The 22,453-nt window shown below is 37.8% G+C and overlaps 1 protein-coding gene across 1 annotated transcript; it reads left to right on the forward strand.

Annotated features, from left to right (window-relative positions):
• The first annotated feature begins 4,733 nt into the window (after positions 1-4,733).
• LOC110505407 (uncharacterized) lies at positions 4,734-9,097 on the forward strand. Its single transcript, XM_021584612.3, has 6 exons — positions 4,734-4,853; positions 5,705-5,994; positions 6,107-6,352; positions 7,752-7,997; positions 8,083-8,229; positions 8,388-9,097. The coding sequence occupies exons 2-6, from the start codon at positions 5,961-5,963 to the stop codon at positions 8,471-8,473; spliced, it is 759 nt and encodes a 252-aa protein (XP_021440287.3). The 5' UTR covers positions 4,734-4,853; positions 5,705-5,960; the 3' UTR covers positions 8,474-9,097.
• Positions 9,098-22,453: the final 13,356 nt, after the last annotated feature.

Below are 22,453 nucleotides of genomic sequence, written 5' to 3' on the forward strand. Positions count from 1 at the left end.
TTTTGACAAATAGTTTCACATGTAATCATATACGTAATAATTAATAATAACCCCATAATTGAGACGTGTACACAACCAAAGACACAGTAATGTGTGTTTCCTGTCCTTCATGAGATCGCCAAATGAAACACACTCGACATGACTGTCCCTTAAGTATCCACGGACCACTCCCACATTCTCAAAAATATAAATATAGTTGAATTATTCAAACTTTTGATATCCAAGTGTCTCTCTGTGTTCCACAGTTTACATCCTGACCAGTTGCATCACCGCCTGGTATGGCAACTGCTCGGCATCTGACCGTAAGTCGCTACAGAGAGTAGTGCGTACGACACAGTACATCACTGGGTCCAAGCTCCCTGCCATCCAGGACCTACATAATAGGCGGTGTCAGAGGAAAGCCCATTAAATTGTCAGAGACTCCAGTCACCCAAGTTATAGACTGTCTCTGCTACCACACAGCAAGCAGTACCGACCGGAGTGCCAAGTTTAGGACCAAAAGGCTCATCAACAGCTTCTACCCCCAAGCCATAAGACTGCTGAACAATTCAGAAAACCGCCACCGGACAATTTACATTCAACCCCCAGTTCAGCTGGTCGAGGCGGCCAGGGCCCCATTGTGAACATATTTCTGCCCAGTGTGGATGCAGTCAGGCCACGGAAAGCACATACATTAACTTCAGTTAATCAGAATAGGAAACATTACAGAGGACCCACTCTAGACCGAAGACCCAAATCCAGCTCACATGTACAGAGGTAAAAAAAGTATGTGAACCCTGTGGAATTACCTGGATTTCTGCATAAATTGGTCATAACATTTTATCTGATCTTCGTCTAAGTCACAACAATAGATAAACATAGTGTGCTTAAACCAATAACACACAAACTATTGTATTTTTCTTGTCTATATTGAATACATATTTTAAACTTTCACAGTGTAGGTTGGAAAAAGTATGTTAACCCCTAGGCTAATGACTTCTCCAAAAGCTAATTGGAGTCAGGAGTCAGCTAACCTGGAGTCCAATCAATGAGATGAGATTGGAGATGTTGGTTAGAGATGCCATGCCCTACAAAAAAAAACACTCACAAAATTCACAAGTAGTGCCTGATGCAGTGCCTGATGTGAACTATGCCTTGAAGAAAGGAGATCTCAAAAGACCTAAGATTAAGAATTGATGACTTGCATAGAGCTGGAAATGGTTACAAAAGTATCTCTAAAAGCCTTGATGTTCATCAGTCCACAGTAAGACAAATCGTCTATAAATGGAGAAAGCTCAGCACTGTTGCTACTCTCCCTAGGAGTTGCCGTCAAAGATGTGCAAGAGCACAGTGCAGAATGGTCAATGAGGTTAAGAAGAATCCTAGAGTGTCAGCTAAAGACTTACATAAATCTCTGGAACATGCTAACATCTCTGTTGACGAGTCTACGATAGGTAAAACACTAAACAAGAATGGTGCTCATGGGAGAACACCATGGAAGAAGCCACTGCTGTCCAAAAAAAACATTGCTGCACGTCTGAAGTTTGCAAAAGTGCACCTGGATGTTCCACAGCGCTACTGGCAAAATATTCTGTGGACAGATTAAACTAGAGTTGAGTTGTTTAGAAGGAACACACAACATTTGGGTGGAGAAAAAAAATCACAGCACACCAACATCAAAACCTCATCCCCACTGTAAAGTATGGTGGAGGGAGATGGTTTGGGGCTGCTTTGCTGCCTCAGGGCCTAGACAGCTTGCTATCATCGACTTAAAAATGAATTCCCAAGTTTAACAAGACATTTTGCAGCAGAATGTATGGCTGGCTATCTGTCTGCCAAATGAAGCTCAACAGAAGTTAGGTGATGCAACAGGACAACGACAAAAGACACAGAAGTAAATCAACAACAGAATGGCTTCAACAGAAGAAAATACACCTTCTGGAGTGGCCCAGTCAGAGTCCTGACCTCAACCTGATTGAGATGTTGTGGCATGACCTCAAAAGAGCGGTTCACACCAGACATCCCAAGAATATTGCCGAACTGATATAGTTTTGTAAAGAGGAATGGTCCAAAATTCCTCCTGACCGTTGTGCAGGTCTGATCTGCAATTACAGAAAATGTTTGGTTGAGGTTATTGCTGCAAAAAGGAGGGTCAACCAGTTATTAAATCCAATGGTTCATGTAGTTTTTTCACCCTGCACTGGGAATGTTTACACGGTGTGTTCAATAAAGACATGAAATCGTATAATTGTGTGTGTCATTAGTTTAAGCAGACTGTATTTGTCTATTGTTGTGACTTAGATTAACATTTGATGTAAAATCTATGCAGAAATCCAGGTAATTCCAAAGGGTTCTAATACTTTTTCTTGCCAATAAGTATCATGTGTGGATGCACTTATTGGGATCAGAGTGTTCAAATAAGCATATTCTGATTTAAGTAAGAAATGTAGACATAATACACAGCCTAATCATGCCTGTACACAGCTGTTTGTCAGTTGATATACTGACATGAATGTCTTCTTGTAGACAGTCGGTCTCTGGCCTCCCTGTTGTAAGGTGTACCTGAGGCTGCCGTCTTCGCTTCACTGTGAGCTGGGTTGTAAACACACATACACACAGGTTTGCAACAGTTCTCAGAGTTTGCAACATTATATCATATTAGTCAGTCAGTGAGAAGTCTGATCCCTCTGACTCTCCCCACTGTCTCCCCCTGTTATTATTATTATTATAATCTCCCTGCTCATTCCTGGGCTGAGACTACACAGGTACAGACAGACACACACACACACACACACATTCTCTAGTCAGGCATGTTGTCACGTTCTGACCTTTATTTCCTTTGTTTTGTATTTATTTAGTATGGTCAGGGTGTGAGTTGGGTGGGCGGTCTATGTTTGTTTTTCTATGTTTTGGGGCATTTCTATGTTTCGGCCTAGTATGGTTCTCAATCAGAGGCAGGTGTCATTAGTTGTCTCTGATTGAGAATCATACTTAGGTAGCCTGGGTTGCACTGTTTGTTTGTGGGTGATTGTCTATGTTGATGGCTTGTTTCAGCGCAGCTCACATTAGCTTCACGGTTGTTATTTTGTTTACTGGTTTTGTATAGTTTTCAGTGTTCAGTACTTTCTTTATTAAAGATTTACCATGGACACTTACCACGCCGCATATTGGTCCTCTGATCCTTTTCGCCTCTCCTCTTCAGATGAAGAGGAGGACGACCGTGACACATGTACTAGTCAGGCACTAATATCTCATTAAGCTACAAAAATAAACTAATGCCTGTATAACTCTCTACACCCATTTTAATGAATGTATGAAGTAGCTCTACATGTCCCTAACTAGCCTAGCATAAATACTATCATAATAATAAGAAAAATAAGCTAGAACAATGTAACATCTACACAGGTCCATGAACCCAGAACTACGAGTAACAATGATGATAGACAATCTGCTTGAATATCCCGGTATAGGTTACACTACATGAAGAATGATAACTCCCTCGTCAGACCAGCACAGCAGGATTACAATTTCTACTGGTGTGTCATCTGCTTCAACGGTCAATGAGTGTACAATAATATGGCTATTCAGTCATTTTGGATCTCACCTGCTCCAAGCCTGCTCCTTCCTGTATGGGACTGTGTAGAATTCTCTGAAAAGCTGCAATTTGCGCTCCTTCGTCAATTTTCCACCATCCCTTCTGCATGTAACAGTATATGCACACACTCTTCCCTAATGCAGTTAACAGTTTAGGCGCACACTTTTCCCTTTTCCCTAATGCAGGTAACAGTGCAACGTTACTGATAGCCAGGTGGATAGATGTAAATTATACTTTTCTCCTGAATAATCTAGCAACAACTTTCTTAATGTATTGCCTATTAGCTGATATGTTTCGCTCTGGCAAGTTACACAAGCAAGCCAACACAGAACAACATAACGTCGTTAGCCTGGTTGATAGATTGTTCTTCCACATACCTTTTTTGGACATGTTTTCTCAGTTTTTTCTTGTACCTTGCGATTAATATGAGGTTTCTCCGCAGCCCTCTGTCTTTCGTTGACTGTCCTTTAGTTTGGTTTTTATCTTCTCTCCGACATTTTCATCGGCAGCAGAAAACGAAAGTGCTTGTTCATCCATTCTTAGTTATGTAACTTACAATACGTTTTTTCAGAAAGTCTCACGAAACCACCTAATTTAACAGGCAGGATATAAAATAATTATGTTTGATGGTTACTTCATTCTTTTTTTTAGATGTCACATATACGTTTTTTCGTCGTAAGCGCTCATATGAAACTCAGTAAAATCTTTGAAATTGTTGCATGTTGCGTTTATATTTTTGTTCAGTGTAGTTCTAAAACACTGAGAAATATAGACATTTCATCAATAACAAATTGTATGACCCTCCCCTGAATTAGATTTAATAAATAGTAAACTATTCCCTTGACTAAAATTGAAAAAGCATGACCATCCCCATTTCCCTCCAGGTACCTATTATGTAAATGTAATCCATCCCTTAGAAAAAAAGGGTTCCAAAAGGGATCTTCGGCTGTCCCCATAGGAGAACCCTTTTTGGTTCCAGGTAGAACTATTTTGGGTCCCAATACCCTCTGTGAAAGGGCTCTTCATGGAACTCAAAAGGGTTCTACCTGGAACGAAAAATAGTTCTTACACACACACACACACACACACGCACACGCACACGCACACACACACACACACACACACACACACACACACACACAGGATGTCCCCTTGCTCTGAACAATGATCAACAGAGTGCTAACACACACAGACCCAGTCTGTAACAGGTGTAATCACTCCTTCAGAATGGCTTTGGTGGTGCTGATATCGCTTATCCTCCCCTCTCTGGGGTTTGCAGGTGAGTTTGAACTTAACCTGATTTTAATTTAATCTTAAAGTTAAAGATGAAGTTTATCTAATTTTGTCTGTTTTTATGGTTTAGCTGTTAGTCTGGGTGATGTGTTGGGTAAAACTAATATTGCTGCACAATATTCATATCAAAATCAAATAAATCATTCATTTGACTTCTAAATCTTTAGGAAAAAACAGCACACTAATGGTCTTATTTTCGCTCACAGTGATCCATTAAACACTATAGAGCAAACCAGAATCCAAGTGTGTATGAGTTTATTTCATCGTTTTCAGTTAGCCTGCATCCCTAAGAAATTGTCAACAAAATATATCCAATAACCATTTCACTGATTTGATGTCATAGACTTGTTTCCATTGAAAGTACAGTTTTTGTTGTTGATCTCTCCTCCTACGCCTGACCTAGATAGAAGAGATGTGAGGGTGATTTGTAAGATTAGTCTTACCGAGACCCCTCTCAATCATCATCAATGCAAATGAGCTCAAGTTCATTTCACCATATGATATATTCTGGCTGTAATAAATATTTTTTAATAACCTTCATACTAATGTATTGTTTAGTATGCATTACCTGACGAAGATCCAGCTCGGATTGAAATGTTGTCCTTGCTGTGTGTCTGATTAAATCCCCATGGAAGCATACCAGAGTTGCGGACATTTCTTTTTTCTTTGATACATTTTTCTCTCCTACACATGATTAGTTGAATGTGCATATTTTTCAATTGTTTCAAATTATTATTACTGAACTTATACTGTTGTGCTCAATGATTATTTGACACTAACAGTTATCTCCAGCGTTGGCTGACGGTACTGTAAATGTACATTTCATTGTATGTTTAGGTGCTGACGAGGAGTGTGTGTACACGCTACTGTCGGGAAGACCAAGGTGATTGACCATGATTATCCGGGCCTGGAATTGTTTGAACAGTCATTCCACCTACGGTGGACCCATGACTCTAAGATAGTTTACGACAACAAGAAGAATACTGCAAAGAAATACCAGACCACAAAGAATGGTTCTCTGTTACTGGAGAACCTACAGCTGGATAACGCTGGGACGTATCAGGCTACCATCTACGACAACCTGGGAAATCACATGAAGTCTACCGTAACTCGCCTGTGTCTGCTCGGTAAGTACAAAACGCACAAACAGTACAGAAAACACACATACAATGTGCACACACACACTCACTCAGTGTTAGGGAAATGATGTGGTCTTGTGTGTGTGTTTTGTGTTCTCAGTGCCTGTATCTAAACCCCGTCTGACACACACCTGTGATGGAACATCTGTCACTCTGAGGTGTGACGCTGGGAACCCTGGGGTTGTGAACATTGTGTGGCAACATAACGGAAACACGCTGCCAGGACAGACAGGCGCTACTCTGACCATAACCAAGGCAACGCTCAAACCTGAAGACAGTTATACGTGTACAGCGAGTATTAAAACCAGTGAGGAGAAGAGTGATGATGTTCACCCTGAATGTACAGGTGTGTAGAACATACAGTCTGAAGTTTACATAGACATAAGCCAAATACATTTAAACTCAGTTTTTCACAATTCCTGACATTTAATCGTAGTAAAAATTCCCTGTCTTAGGTCAGTTAGGATCACCACTTTATTTTAAGAATGTGAAATGTCAGAATAATGGTAGAGAGAATGATTTATTTCAGCTTTTATTTCTTTCATCACATTCCCAGTTGGTCAGAAGTTTACATACACTCAATTAGTATTTGGTAGCATTGCCTTTAAATTGTTTAACCTTAGTCAAACGTCTCTGGTAGCCTTCCACAAGCTTTCCACAATAAGTTGGATTGAGGTCAGGACTTTGTGATGGTCACTCCAATACCTTGACCTTGTTGTCCTTAAGCCATTTTGCCACAACTTTGGAAGTATGCTTTGGGTCATTGTCCCTTTGGAAGACCCATTTGCGACCAAGCTTTAACTTAACTGATGTCTTGAGATGTTGCTTCAACATATCCATATAATTTTCCTGACTCATGATGACATCTATTTTGTGAAGTGCACGAGTCCCTCCTGCAGCAAAGCACCCTCACAACATGATGCTGCCACCCCCATGCTTCACGGTTGGGATGGTGTTCTTCGGCTTGCAAGCCTCCCCCTTTTTCCTCTAAACATAACGATGGCCATTATGGCCAAACAGTTCCATTTTTGTTTCATCAGACCAGAGGACATTTCTCCAAAAAGTACGATCTTTGTCCCCATGTGCAGTTGCAAACCGTAGTCTGGCTTTTTTATGGCGGTTTTGGAGCAGTGGCTTCTTCCTTACTGAGCGGCCTTTCAGGTTATGTCGATATAGGGCTAGTTTACTGTGGATATAGATATTGGATATTGTACAGATGAACGTGGTACCTTCAGGCATTTGGAAATTGCTCCCAAGGATGAACCAGACTTGTGGAGGTCTACAATTATTTTTCTGAGGTCTTGGCTGATTTCTTTTGATTTCCCCATGATGCCATGACATCATTTTCTGGAATTTTCCAAGCTGTTTAAAGGCACAGTCAACTTAGTGTATGTAAACTTCTGACTCACTGGAATTGTGATACAGTGAATTATAAGTTAAACAATCTGTCTGTAAACAATTGTTGTAAAATTTACTTGTGTCATGCACAAAGTAGATGTCCTAACCGACTTGCCAAAACTACAGTTTGTTAACAAGAAATGTGTGGAGTGGTTGAAAATCGAGTTTTAATGACTCCAACCTAAGTGAATGTAAACTTCCGACTTCAACTGTACTACATTTAAGTAACCTGTTTACACAAGTGTGTGTGTGTGAAACACACATGCACACACTCACACACTCACAGCCAGTGTTAGGGCAGATACTGTATGTGCTCTTTACAATGTGTGTGTGCATTGTGTTCCCAGTGGCTGTGTCTAAACCACGTCTGACACACACCTGTACTGACTCATCTGTCACTCTGAGGTGTGATGTGGGAAACCCTGTGAATGTGCACGTGACATGGAGCCGTAACAGAAACACACTGCCAGGACAGACAGGCGCTACTCTGACCATAACCAAGGCAACGCTCAAATCTGAAGACAGTTATGCGTGTACAGCGAGTATTAAAGACAGCGAGGAGAAGAGTGATGATGTTCACCCTGAATGTACAGGTGTGTAGAACATACTACGTTTAATGAACATACCTGGTGATGAGGATGATTATAATGATGACGATGGATGATGATTCTTCTGCAGATGATGATTCCTCTCCAGTGCTCTTGTTTGGGATGGAGCTATGGCTGATGGTGTTGATTCTGGCTGGCGGAGGTGGTCTGCTCCTCATCCTCATCACCTTGGGGTGTGTCTGCAGGAGCCACAGGCAGCACAAGAGACGCCTAGAAGGTACTGAACACAAAAACACACGTTATCTACATTATGATAAAACAGTACTATGATAAAACCCAAGCTACTCAAAATGTACCAACATTTAACTCCATTACCTATGAATCCCAGCCCCTGATTTACCCAGATGTAATCTCTTCTCTCATGTCTCCCTGTAGAGGAGGAGGAGATGAGACTGGCCCCCCTCACCCATCCCACACGTCCACCACCAACAAAGGGCCCAAAGCTGACACAGGCCCCATAACAGAGCAGCGTCTCAGGCCACAACAAACTCCGGACCTCAGGTTTGACCCAGGTCTCCACAGCAAGCACCAGATGATGCTCAGACTCAGCCCATACCAATGCCCAGGTGGACAGGACCACGAAACCATAGGAATTTGCGATGTGTGTGTGTGTGTGTGTGTGTGTGTGTGTGTGTGTGTGTGTGTGTGTGTGTGTGTGTGTGTGTGTGTGTGTGTGTTTGTGTGCAAACATTCGCAAATTATTCTTAACCACAACAACCCCTGTAGTCACAAAAGTGGAATCTGTCAGAACTATATTCTTTCCTCAAAGTAACACAAACCTGATTTTATTAGTATTGCATCAGAAGTCACTATCATGACATTTGACATCTATAGCATCATAATCAGGGAGCTATATTTTCAGATATTTTTCTGATGAGATGAAGAAGAATAAATATCTTTGATATGTTGAAACGTATAGTGCTTGTTCATCGGATGTGTTCCTATGGGTAATGTAATTAGTACATATCTTGTGAGTTATAGTCTGTGTATTGTGTAGCTATGTGGTTTGTACTGTATGATTGTTCCTGGGGTCCTCCTGTTCTAAGTGAATGTTCAGTAAACTGGCTGCTGTGGCCCAGCCTGTCTCTCAGACTCACACCACATCCTGGCCCTCCAGTGCACTCAACAGTTCTCAGTTCTCATGGGACAGACACAGACAGACAGAAGAGAAAGAGAAGTGCATAGTTTCAAGTTGGTTATGAATCCATAATAATCCTCTGTGTATGACAGAGAGGGTATAATTGGGTGAATGTGGGTGTGAGACCTGTGGGTAGGGTGTAATGTTTACCTTTAGGCAAGAATAAATAAACATAAATATAGACAATATACACATTAAATACACATTAAGATGCAAAGCACACTCAATCAAAACAAACACATTCTTTATTATAAAATCCTATGTCAGCTGTTTTAATTGCCCAACACTCTTCGGAAAAAAGTGCTATCTAGAACCTAAAGGGGTTCTTCAGCTGTCCCCATAGGAGAACCCTTTGAAGATCCCTTTTTAGTTCCAGGTAAAACACTTTTGGTTCCAGGTAGAACTATTTTGAGTTCCATGAAGAGCCTTGTGGAAAGGGTTCTACATGGAACCCAAAAGGGTTCTACCTGGAACCATATAGGGTTCTCCTATGGGGACAGCCAAAGAACCCATTTTTTTCTAAGAGCGTACAGACTTCAAACCATCCAATCGAAATGTCTTTTGGAGATTATTCCAAACATAGAGTGCAAGGAAATGAAAGGATGATTTACCTAACTCTGTAGACACCGAAGGAATCTCCAAAGTTAACCAACCCTGTGAGCGAGTTTGATCATTTGTCATTTTAAATCTTAACAGTGAAGTTAGGCAAGCTTAGCTTAGCTTTTGGAGCAGGGCTTTGTAAACAAAAGGAGCGTAATGATGTGATCTACGTGACTTTAAAGAGGTTCAACCAAACGTTTGGTAAAGAGTGCCGTGATGAGTAGTAAACTGCCTCCTGTGAAAAAACAAAATTTCACCTGTGGGTTGGATGTGGGTAGTGGGGTGAGACCTGTAGGTAGGGTGTGAGACTGGTGGGTAGGGTATGTGACCTGTGGGTAGTGGGTGAGTCCTGTGGATAGATGTGAGACCTGTGGGTAGGTTGTGAGACCTGTAGGTATAATGTGAGTCCTGTGGGTAGGTGGTGAGTCCTGTGGGTAGGGGGTGAGACCTGTGGGTAGATGTGAGACCTGTGGGTAGGTTGTGAGACCTGTGGGTAGATGTGAGACCTGTGGATAGGTTGTGAGACCTGTGGGTAGGTCTTGAGACCTGTGGGTAGATGTGAGACCTGATGGTAGGTTGTGAGAGCTGTTGGTAGGTTGTGAGACCTGTTTGCAGGGGGTGAGACCTGTTGGTAGGTTGTGAGACCTGTTGGTAGGTTGTGAGACCTGTTGGTAGGCTGTGAGACCTGTGGGTAGATGTGAGACCTGTTGGTAGGTTGTGAGACCTGTGGGTAGATGTGAGACCTGTTGGTAGGGGGTGAGACCTGTGGGTAGATGTGAGACCTGTGGGTAGGTTGTGAGACCTGTGGGTAGATGTGAGACCTGTTGGTAGGTTGTGAGACCTGTTGGTAGGTTGTGAGACCTGTGGGTAGATGTGAGACCTGTTGGTAGGTTGTGAGACCTGTGGGTAGATGTGAGACCTGTTGGTAGGTTGTGAGACCTGTTGGTAGGGGGTGAGACATGTGGGTAGATGTGAGACCTGTTGGTAGGTTGTGAGACCTGTTGGTAGGTTGTGAGACCTGTTGGTAGGTTGTGAGACCTGTGGGTAGATGTGAGACCTGTTGGTAGGTTGTGAGACCTGTGGGTAGATGTGAGACCTGTTGATAGGGAGTGAGACCTCTGGGTAGATGTGAGACCTGTTGGTAGGTGGTGAGACCTGTTGGTAGGTGGTGAGACCTGTTGGTAGATGGTGAGACCTGTGGGTAGGTTGTGAGACCTGTGGGTAGATGTGAGACCTGTTGGTAGGTTGTGAGACCTGTTGGTAGGGGGTGAGACCTGTTGGTAGGGGGTGAGACCTGTCGGTAGGTGGTGAGACCTGTGGGTAGGTTGTGAGACCTCTGGGTAGGTTGTGAGACCTGTCGGTAGATGGTGAGACCTGTGGGTAGGTTGTGAGACATGTGGGTAGGTTGTGAGACCTGTGGGTAGATGGTGAGACCTGTGGGTAGGTTGTGAGACCTCTGGGTAGGTTTTGAGACATGTAGGTAGGGGGTGAGACCTGTCGGTAGGTGATGAGACCTGTGGGTAGGTTGTGAGACCTGTGGGTAGGTTGTGAGACCTGTAGGTAGGGGGTGAGACCTGTCGGTAGGTGATGAGACCTGTGGGTAGGTTGTGAGACCTGTGGGTAGGTTGTGAGACCTGTAGGTAGGGGGTGAGACCTGTCGGTAGGTGATGAGACCTGTGGGTAGGTTGTTAATTTAACACATGAGTAGATCTCTGGTCTGACAGTAGATTGACTGCTACACTCCTTCAATATGGATGGAAAGGAATTTCATGCAAATGTAGTTTTCTATTTATTTAGTAGTACCCGTTTGCATGTGATATTACACTTTCAGACTTTGTATGAGATAAAACTCAGCATTCCATTTAATTATTTAGCAGATGTTGTTATTCAGGGCGACAACAAGTGAATTCAATTCAAAAAGCTGACACCCACACACAGTTCCAAGCTCCCCACCGACCTGTCTCTTCCTCCACACATTCATTCTCAAACACACGGTCCCAGCTCCCCACCGACCTGTCTCTTTCTCCACACATTCATTCTCAAACACACGGTCCCGGCTCCCCACCGACCTGTCTCTTTCTCCACACATTCATTCTCAAACACACGGTCCCAGCTCCCCACCGACCTGTCTCTTTCTCCACACATTCATTCTCAAACACACGGTCCCGGCTCCATCTCACACAGACACGGCTACAGGTTCTATCCTGTGTATGTGTGTGTAGGACTTGCGGAGTGTGACACTGCCGTGGTGAGACAATCTGAGCGGTAATACACTCCTCAGTCATCATGGTTGTGGCGGGGTCCCAGAACAACACTGTGGAGATGACCTGATTCTTGTCATCACGACCACCGGTGATGAAGAATTTGTTGTGTGTTTACTATTATCTAACACTACTAGTAGTAGATAACATTACTGTTGTCTAACATTACTAGTAGTATATACCATTACTGTTATTACTGTTGTCTAACATTACATGTAGAAGATAACATTACTGTTATCTAACAATACTAGTAGTAGATAACATTACTATGTATGACAACATTACTGTTGTCTAACATTACTACTAGTAGATAACACTACTGTTATCTAACATTACTAGTATGACATAACATTACTGTTATCTAACATTACTAGTAGTAGATAACATTATTGTTGTCTAACATTACTTGTATGACATAACATTACTGTTGTCTAACATTACTACTAGTAGATAACACTACTGTTATCTAACATTACTAGTATGACATAACATTACTGTTATCTAACATTACTAGTAGTAGATAACATTACTGTTGTCTAACATTACTAGTAGTAAATACCATTACTGTTATCTAACATTACTACTAGTAGATAACATGACTGTTGTCTAACATTACTAGTAGTAGATACCATTACTGTTGTCTAACATTAGTAGTAGTAGATAACATTACTGTTTTCTAACATTACTAGTAGTAGATAACATTACTGTTTTCTATCATTACTAGTAGTAGATAACACTACTGTTGTCTAACATTACTAGTAGTAGATAACATTACTGTTTTCTAACATTACTAGTAGTAGATAACATTAATGTTGTCTAACATTACTAGTATTAGATAACATTACTGTTGTCTAACATTACTAGTAGTAGATAACATTACTGTTGTCTAACATTACTAGTAGTAGATAACATTACTGTTGTCTAACATTACTAGTATGACATAACATTACTGTTGTCTAACATTACTAGTAGTACATAACATTACTGTTGTCTAACATTACTAGTATGACATAACATTACTGTTATCTAACATTAACTAGTAGTAGATAACATTACTGTTGTCTAACATTAGTAGTAGTAGATAACATTACTGTTGTCTAACATTACTAGTAGTAAATAACATTGCTCTTGTCTAACATTAGTAGTAGTAGATAACATTACTGTTGTCTAACCTTACTAGTAGTAGATAACATGCCTGTTTTCTAACATTACTAGTAGTAGATAACATTACTGTTATCTAACATTACTAGTATTAGATCACATTACTGTTGTCTAACATTACTAGTAGTAAATAACATTACTGTTGTCTAACATTACAAGTAGTAGATAACATTACTGTTGTCTAACATTACTAGTATGACATAACATTACTGTTGTCTAACATTACTACTAGTAGGTAACACCACTGTTATCTAACATTACTAGTATGACATAACATTACTGTTATCTAACATTACTAGTAGTAGATAACATTACTGTTGTCTAACATTACTAGAAGTAGATAACATGACTGTTGTCTAACATTACTAGTAGTAGATCACATTACTGTTTTCTATCATTACTAGTAGTAGATAACACTACTGTTGTCTAACATTACTAGTAGTAGATAACATTACTGTTTTCTAACATTACTAGTAGTAGATAACATTAATGTTGTCTAACATTACTAGTATTAGATAACATTACTGTTGTCTAACATTACTAGTAGTAGATAACATTACTGTTGTCTAACATTACTAGTAGTAGATAACATTACTGTTGTCTAACATTACTAGTATGACATAACATTACTGTTGTCTAACATTACTAGTAGTACATAACATTACTGTTGTCTAACATTACTAGTATGACATAACATTACTGTTATCTAACATTAACTAGTAGTAGATAACATTACTGTTGTCTAACATTAGTAGTAGTAGATAACATTACTGTTGTCTAACATTACAAGTAGTAAATAACATTGCTCTTGTCTAACATTAGTAGTAGTAGATAACATTACTGTTGTCTAACCTTACTAGTAGTAGATAACATGCCTGTTTTCTAACATTACTAGTAGTAGATAACATTACTGTTATCTAACATTACTAGTATTAGATCACATTACTGTTGTCTAACATTACTAGTAGTAAATAACATTACTGTTGTCTAACATTACAAGTAGTAGATAACATTACTGTTGTCTAACATTACTAGTATGACATAACATTACTGTTGTCTAACATTACTAGTAGTAGGTAACACCACTGTTATCTAACAATACTAGTATGACATAACATTACTGTTATCTAACATTACTAGTAGTAGATAACATTACTGTTGTCTAACATTACTAGTAGTAGATAACATTACTGTTTTCTAACATTACTAGTAGTAGATAACATTACTGTTTTCTAACATCAATAGTAGTAAATAACATTACTGTTGTCTAACATTACTAGTATTAGATAACATTACTGTTTTCTAACATTACTAGTAGTAGATAACATTAATGTTGTCTAACATTACTAGTATTAGAAAACATTACTGTTGTCTAACATTACTAGTAGTAGATAACATTACTGTTTTCTAACATTACTAGTAGTAGATAACACTACTGTTTTCTAACATTACTAGTAGTAAATAACATTACTGTTGTCTAACATTACTAGTAGTAGATAACATTACTGTTTTCTAACATTACTAGTAGTAGATAACATTAATGTTGTCTAACATTACTAGTATTAGATACCATTACTGTTGTCTAACATTACTAGTAGTAGATAACATTTCTGTTGTCTAACATTACTAGTAGTAGATAACATTACTGTTGTCTAACATTACTAGTATGACATAACATTACTGTTGTCTAACATTACTAGTAGTAGATAACATGACTGTTGTCTAACATTACTAGTATGACATAACATTACTGTTGTCTAACATTACTAGTAGTAAATCACATTACTGTTTTCTAACATTACTAGTAGTAGATAACATTACTGTTATCTAACATTACTAGTAGTAGATCACATTACTGTTGTCTAACATTACTAGTATGACATAACATTACTGTTGTCTAACATTACTACTAGTAGATAACATGACTGTTGTCTAACATTACCAGTAGTAGATAACATTACTGTTGTCTAACATTACTAGTATGACATAACATTACTGTTGTCTAACATTACTAGTAGTAGATAACATTACTGTTGTCTAACATTACTAGTATGACATAACATTACTCTTGTCTAACATTACTAGTAGTAGATAACATTACTGTTGTCTAACATTACTAGTAGTACATAACATTACTGTTGTCTAACATTACTAGTATGGCATAACATTACTGTTATCTAACATTAACTAGTAGTAGATAACATTACTGTTGTCTAACATTAGTAGTAGTAGATAACATTACTGTTGTCTAACATTACTAGTAGTAAATAACATTGCTCTTGTCTAACATTAGTAGTAGTAGATAACATTACTGTTGTCTAACCTTACTAGTAGTAGATAACATGCCTGTTTTCTAACATTTCTAGTAGTAGATAACATTACTGTTATCTAACATTACTAGTATTAGATCACATTACTGTTGTCTAACATTACTAGTAGTAAATAACATTACTGTTGTCTAACATTACAAGTAGTAGATAACATTACTGTTGTCTAACATTACTAGTATGACATAACATTACTGTTGTCTAACATTACTACTAGTAGGTAACACCACTGTTATCTAACATTACTAGTATGACATAACATTACTGTTATCTAACATTACTAGCAGTAGATAACATTACTGTTGTCTAACATTACTAGAAGTAGATAACATGACTGTTGTCTAACATTACTAGTAGTAGATCACATTACTGTTGTCCAACATTACTAGTATGACATTACATTACTGTTGTCTAACATTACTAGTAGTAGATAACATTACTGTTGTCTAACATTACTAGTAGTAGATACCATTACTGTTTTCTAACATTACTAGTAGTAGATAACATTACTGTTTTCTAACATTAATAGTAGTAAATAACATTACTGTTGTCTAACATTACTAGTATTAGATAACATTACTGTTTTCTAACATTACTAGTAGTAGATAACATTAATGTTGTCTAACATTACTAGTATTAAATAACATTACTGTTGTCTAACATTACTAGTAGTAGATAACATTACTGTTTTCTAACATTACTAGTAGTAGATAACACTACTGTTTTCTAACATTACTAGTAGTAAATAACATTACTGTTGTCTAACATTACTAGTAGTAGATAACATTACTGTTTTCTAACATTACTAGTAGTAGATAACATTAATGTTGTCTAACATTACTAGTATTAGATACCATTACTGTTGTCTAACATTACTAGTAGTAGATAACATTACTGTTGTCTAACATTACTAGTAGTAGATAACATTACTGTTGTCTAACATTACTAGTATGACATAACATTACTGTTGTCTAACATTACTAGTAGTAGATAACATGACTGTTGTCTAACATTACTAGTATGACATAACATTACTGTTGTCTAACATTACTAGTAGTAAATCACATTACTGTTTTCTAACATTACTAGTAGTAGATAACATTACTGTTATCTAACATTACTAGTAGTAGATCACATTACTGTTGTCTAACATTACTAGTATGACATAACATTACTGTTGTCTAACATTACTAGTAGTAGATAACATTACTGTTTTCTATCATTACTAGTAGTAGATAACATTACTGTTGTCTAACATTACTAGTATGACATAACATTACTGTTGTCTAACATTACTAGTAGTAGATAACATTACTGTTGTCTAACATTACTAGTATGACATAACATTACTCTTGTCTAACATTACTAGTAGTAGATAACATTACTGTTGTCTAACATTACTAGTAGTAGATGACATTACTGTTATCTAACATTACTAGTAGTAGATCACATTACTGTTGTCTAACATTACTAGTATGACATAACATTACTGTTGTCTAACATTACTAGTAGTAGATGACATTACTGTTATCTAACATTACCAGTAGTAGATAACATTACTGTTGTCTAACATTACTAGTATGACATAACATTACTGTTGTCTAACATTACTAGTAGTAGATAACATTACTGTTGTCTAACATTACTAGTATGACATAACATTACTCTTGTCTAACATTACTAGTAGTAGATAACATTACTGTTGTCTAACATTACTAGTAGTACATAACATTACTGTTGTCTAACATTACTAGTATGGCATAACATTACTGTTATCTAACATTAACTAGTAGTAGATAACATTACTGTTGTCTAACATTAGTAGTAGTAGATAACATTACTGTTGTCTAACATTACTAGTAGTAAATAACATTGCTCTTGTCTAACATTAGTAGTAGTAGATAACATTACTGTTGTCTAACCTTACTAGTAGTAGATAACATGCCTGTTTTCTAACATTTCTAGTAGTAGATAACATTACTGTTATCTAACATTACTAGTATTAGATCACATTACTGTTGTCTAACATTACTAGTAGTAAATAACATTACTGTTGTCTAACATTACAAGTAGTAGATAACATTACTGTTGTCTAACATTACTAGTATGACATAACATTACTGTTGTCTAACATTACTACTAGTAGGTAACACCACTGTTATCTAACATTACTAGTATGACATAACATTACTGTTATCTAACATTACTAGCAGTAGATAACATTACTGTTGTCTAACATTACTAGAAGTAGATAACATGACTGTTGTCTAACATTACTAGTAGTAGATCACATTACTGTTGTCCAACATTACTAGTATGACATTACATTACTGTTGTCTAACATTACTAGTAGTAGATAACATTACTGTTGTCTAACATTACTAGTAGTAGATACCATTACTGTTTTCTAACATTACTAGTAGTAGATAACATTACTGTTTTCTAACATTAATAGTAGTAAATAACATTACTGTTGTCTAACATTACTAGTATTAGATAACATTACTGTTTTCTAACATTACTAGTAGTAGATAACATTAATGTTGTCTAACATTACTAGTATTAAATAACATTACTGTTGTCTAACATTACTAGTAGTAGATAACATTACTGTTTTCTAACATTACTAGTAGTAGATAACACTACTGTTTTCTAACATTACTAGTAGTAAATAACATTACTGTTGTCTAACATTACTAGTAGTAGATAACATTACTGTTTTCTAACATTACTAGTAGTAGATAACATTAATGTTGTCTAACATTACTAGTATTAGATACCATTACTGTTGTCTAACATTACTAGTAGTAGATAACATTACTGTTGTCTAACATTACTAGTAGTAGATAACATTACTGTTGTCTAACATTACTAGTATGACATAACATTACTGTTGTCTAACATTACTAGTAGTAGATAACATGACTGTTGTCTAACATTACTAGTATGACATAACATTACTGTTGTCTAACATTACTAGTAGTAAATCACATTACTGTTTTCTAACATTACTAGTAGTAGATAACATTACTGTTATCTAACATTACTAGTAGTCGATCACATTACTGTTGTCTAACATTACTAGTATGACATAACATTACTGTTGTCTAACATTACTAGTAGTAGATAACATTACTGTTTTCTATCATTACTAGTAGTAGATAACATTACTGTTGTCTAACATTACTAGTATGACATAACATTACTGTTGTCTAACATTACTAGTAGTAGATAACATTACTGTTGTCTAACATTACTAGTATGACATAACATTACTCTTGTCTAACATTACTAGTAGTAGATAACATTACTGTTGTCTAACATTACTAGTAGTAAATAACATTACTGTCATCTAACATCACTAGTAGTAGATAACATTACTGTTGTCTAACATTACTAGTAGTAGATAACATTACTGTTTTCTAACATTACTAGTAGTAGATAACACTACTGTTATCTAGCATTTCTAGTAGTAGATCACATTTCTCTTGTCTAACATTACTAGTATGACATAACATTACTGTTGTCTGACATTACTACTAGTAGGTGACATGACTGTTGTCTAACATTACTAGTAGTAGATAACATTACTGTTGTCTAACATTACCAGTCGTAGATTACACGGAACCATATTTCAGTAATCCAACCAGTTGAAAATATGCGTTGGTACTTAATGAATATGATCTCAGATCAGTTGTTGTCTGAGACATTACTATTGATGATAGTATGACATAAACTGTATCTTGGAAGATCTACACATTCTAGTTATCAGATTGTTGTGTAATTTAAATGTTTAAATATGAAACTATTTGTGAACAGATGAAATTTAATTTTAGCTTCTTAATGAGATAACGGTTTGTCATTAGAACACCACTCTGCTCAATCAGAGCCCCCCCCCAAGTGACCAGACATTGGTTGTGTACTATGAAACATGCCCTTCTTTCACCACCATATAAACCTGTTGATGAAAAATCAACTTTTTATTCCAAGGACGAGAGGACGACGGTCCCCACGTTGAAAGGGCTAAGATAATAACCTAACGAAATTAGCATTGAATTTCAACGTGTAGACAGCGGTCGACACTCCGAAAGGATGAATTTTGACTATACCAGCCAGAATCTAGCATGAGCTTAAAGTATGGCAACTTGATATGAACTTTGAACTCTTATTCACTAAAGAGGTGAGACCTCCTAGCCGATTGAGTTAGCCGCAACAACTGTAAACGTGGGCTAGGAAAGGACGGACGACTTATCCAGTCTAACACGCAACGACGATACTATAACGTATCCAGTTTAATACCAGTGACATTCTTCAGAGGACAAGGAAGATCTCTGTTGAGCAACACAGCCTTCCATCCATGACCAACCTATTGAAGCGCAGCTCAGAGCAAATATTCCTTGCATTTTCAATTTTTCCAAATGGGCGGTTATTTAGAATGTTTAAGATTCTGTTTTTATGATAGCATAGCTTCTCCCTTTGTTACTCAGTCTTCCCGCACTTTCATTCAAAACCCAACCCCCTTTCTTTGTGTATGTAACCAGCCGTCATATCTGTTCCATCCACTAGGGACGTTTTCCTTTATAACATCATTTGTAATCAATGTATGATCCATTCTGTGTAGATGTTATTCTGTGTGATTATTTAGGTATTTAATAAATAAATAATTAAACCACATTTTGTATTGCTTATTCAATTTGTTAGCCAGGGTTTGTGAAGATCACCAAGAATTTACAACTTTCAGATGAGACTGAATAAGGTGACAATTAAATATTCACTGCTACTGAGGTAAAAGATTACCAGGTCTTTAAGAGTTTATTAAGAAGATAACAGCTCTATAAACATTATTTCATGGTGCCCATTATTTCATGATATATTTACATGATTAGCTTAATCAGGTAACACTAATTACAGAGAAATTATTTTATAGAATAGCAAGAATTATCACTTAATCCAGCATAGCCAAAGACACGACATAGATAACATTACTGTTATCTAACATTACTAGTATTAGATAACATTACTGTTATCTAACATTACTAGTATTAGATAGCATTACTGTTATCTAACATTACTAGTATTAGATAACATTACTGTTGTCTAACATTACTACTAGTAGATAACATGGCTGTTGTCTAACATTACTACTAGTAGATAACATTACTGTTGTCTAACATTACTAGTAGTAGATAACATTACTGTTGTCTAACATTACTAGTTGTAGGTAACATTACTGTTGTCTAACATTACTAGTATAAGATAACATTAATGTTGTCTAATACTCCCAACAGACAAATGGACAGACCTGTGTCCAGCAGTTCTGAAAGGATCATAGGCTTCCACACTGGTGAGCCTCTGGGTCCCTCAGTGCAGGCCGGGAGTGGGCTTCAGCCAGATGCAGCACAGCTACAAGCCTCTCTGGTTGGAGAGACTCAGCCAGGAACCCTGCACAAGCCTCTACTTCACGGGGAAACTGGAGAGAGTAGATGGATACAGGGAGAAAGAGACAGAGGCAACAGATCAAGTCAAGATGACAGACAAGAGGTTTTATCTTCATCTAACTAACATTTATCTGACTTCAATCATCTCTCTCAAATACACAGGCACACACACACAAAAACACACAAACACAGCTGTGAGGTTCATTCAGGCCAGAGTAGAAAACTGATACTGATGATTAACATCAAGTATGACTTTCACTTCCCTGTCTCAGCAGTCAGCAGATTTAGACTAGAATACAATGATATGTTAGCTGTCATCTGATTGCCTAGAATACAGTAATATATTAGTGGTCACCAGATGCAGACTAGAATACGGCCTGCATATGTTAGCTGTGCACACCACAGGAGGTTGGTGGCACCTTAATTGAGGAGAACAGGCTCTTGGCAATGTCAGGAGTGGAATAGGTGTAATGGTATCAAATATATGGTTTCCATTTGTTTGATGCCATTACATTTGGTTCATTCCAGCTATTATTATGAGTCGTTCTCCCCTTAGCAGCCTCCACTGGTGCACACCTATCTCAGAATTTAGAGACAATATTCCCACCAGCCCTTGAATACACATTCACCACAACACAGAACTTCATAGCATGTGAAGTGTGTTTATTAGCTCTTCTGTCAGGCCCTGTTGCTGATGCTTTGTGATTGGTGAATGTCATGTGGTACATGATGAAGCAACATTCCTGTTCTAGATCCCTCCCTCAGCTGTCAATCCCTGGAACTGGCCGTTTGACACCTCCCCTGCTCTATCTAGCACAGGTCTTTGATGGTCTTTGATGATTTGTAGCAATCTTTTTATTAAGGACCAGACTGAGCAAATTCCACTCTCTCTCACTCTGCTTCACATTGTGCCTACTAACAGCCCTGAGCCGGGGGATATTTAAGAAATAAGGCACGAGGGGATGTGGTATATGGCCAATATACCACGGCTAAAGGTTGTTCTTATGCACGACGCAATGTGGAGTGCCTGGACACACCCCTTAGCCGTGATATATTGGCCATATAACACAACCCCTAGAGGTGCCTTGTTGCTATAAGAAACTGGTTACCAGTGTAATTAGAGCAGTAAAAATATATTGTATATTATATTGGCCATTAGTCTTCCGTTGCCGTAACTCCAAAATCGCGTCATTGTCACGAGAAGACTGGTTCTCGACGAGGCTAATTGGACACACACCCCATCCCGTCTGGTCTCATTGTTTAATGATAGATCTAATCATCTGTGCAGGGCCTATTTTGTGCTTTCATGACCGTTGTGAACAAGTAACAAGTTATTGTCTTACTCAGCATTAAAGCAGCCTGAATAGTTGTAGCTGCAGAAATAGTTGAAGTCCACACAGTGGCACTATCGAGCCACGCAGCCCAAGCTCACTAAATAAACTATAGTTAATTTATAGGTACACCGTATCATCACACCCTCTTCTCACCATGCATTTTCTCTTTGTCCACTAGGTCG

This window comes from Oncorhynchus mykiss, chromosome 3 (assembly GCF_057628025.1).
Source record: "Oncorhynchus mykiss isolate SJ-2025 chromosome 3, ASM5762802v1, whole genome shotgun sequence".
Taxonomy (NCBI): domain Eukaryota; kingdom Metazoa; phylum Chordata; class Actinopteri; order Salmoniformes; family Salmonidae; genus Oncorhynchus; species Oncorhynchus mykiss.

Coding starts and splice junctions, on each gene's coding strand:
- LOC110505407 (XM_021584612.3), top strand. CDS start 5,961: ATGAAGTCTACCGTAACTCGCCTGTGTCTGCTCG. Junction 6,353..7,751: donor TGTTCACCCTGAATGTACAG/GTGTGTAGAACA, acceptor TTGTGTTCCCAG/TGGCTGTGTCTAAACCACGT. Junction 7,998..8,082: donor TGTTCACCCTGAATGTACAG/GTGTGTAGAACA, acceptor ATTCTTCTGCAG/ATGATGATTCCTCTCCAGTG.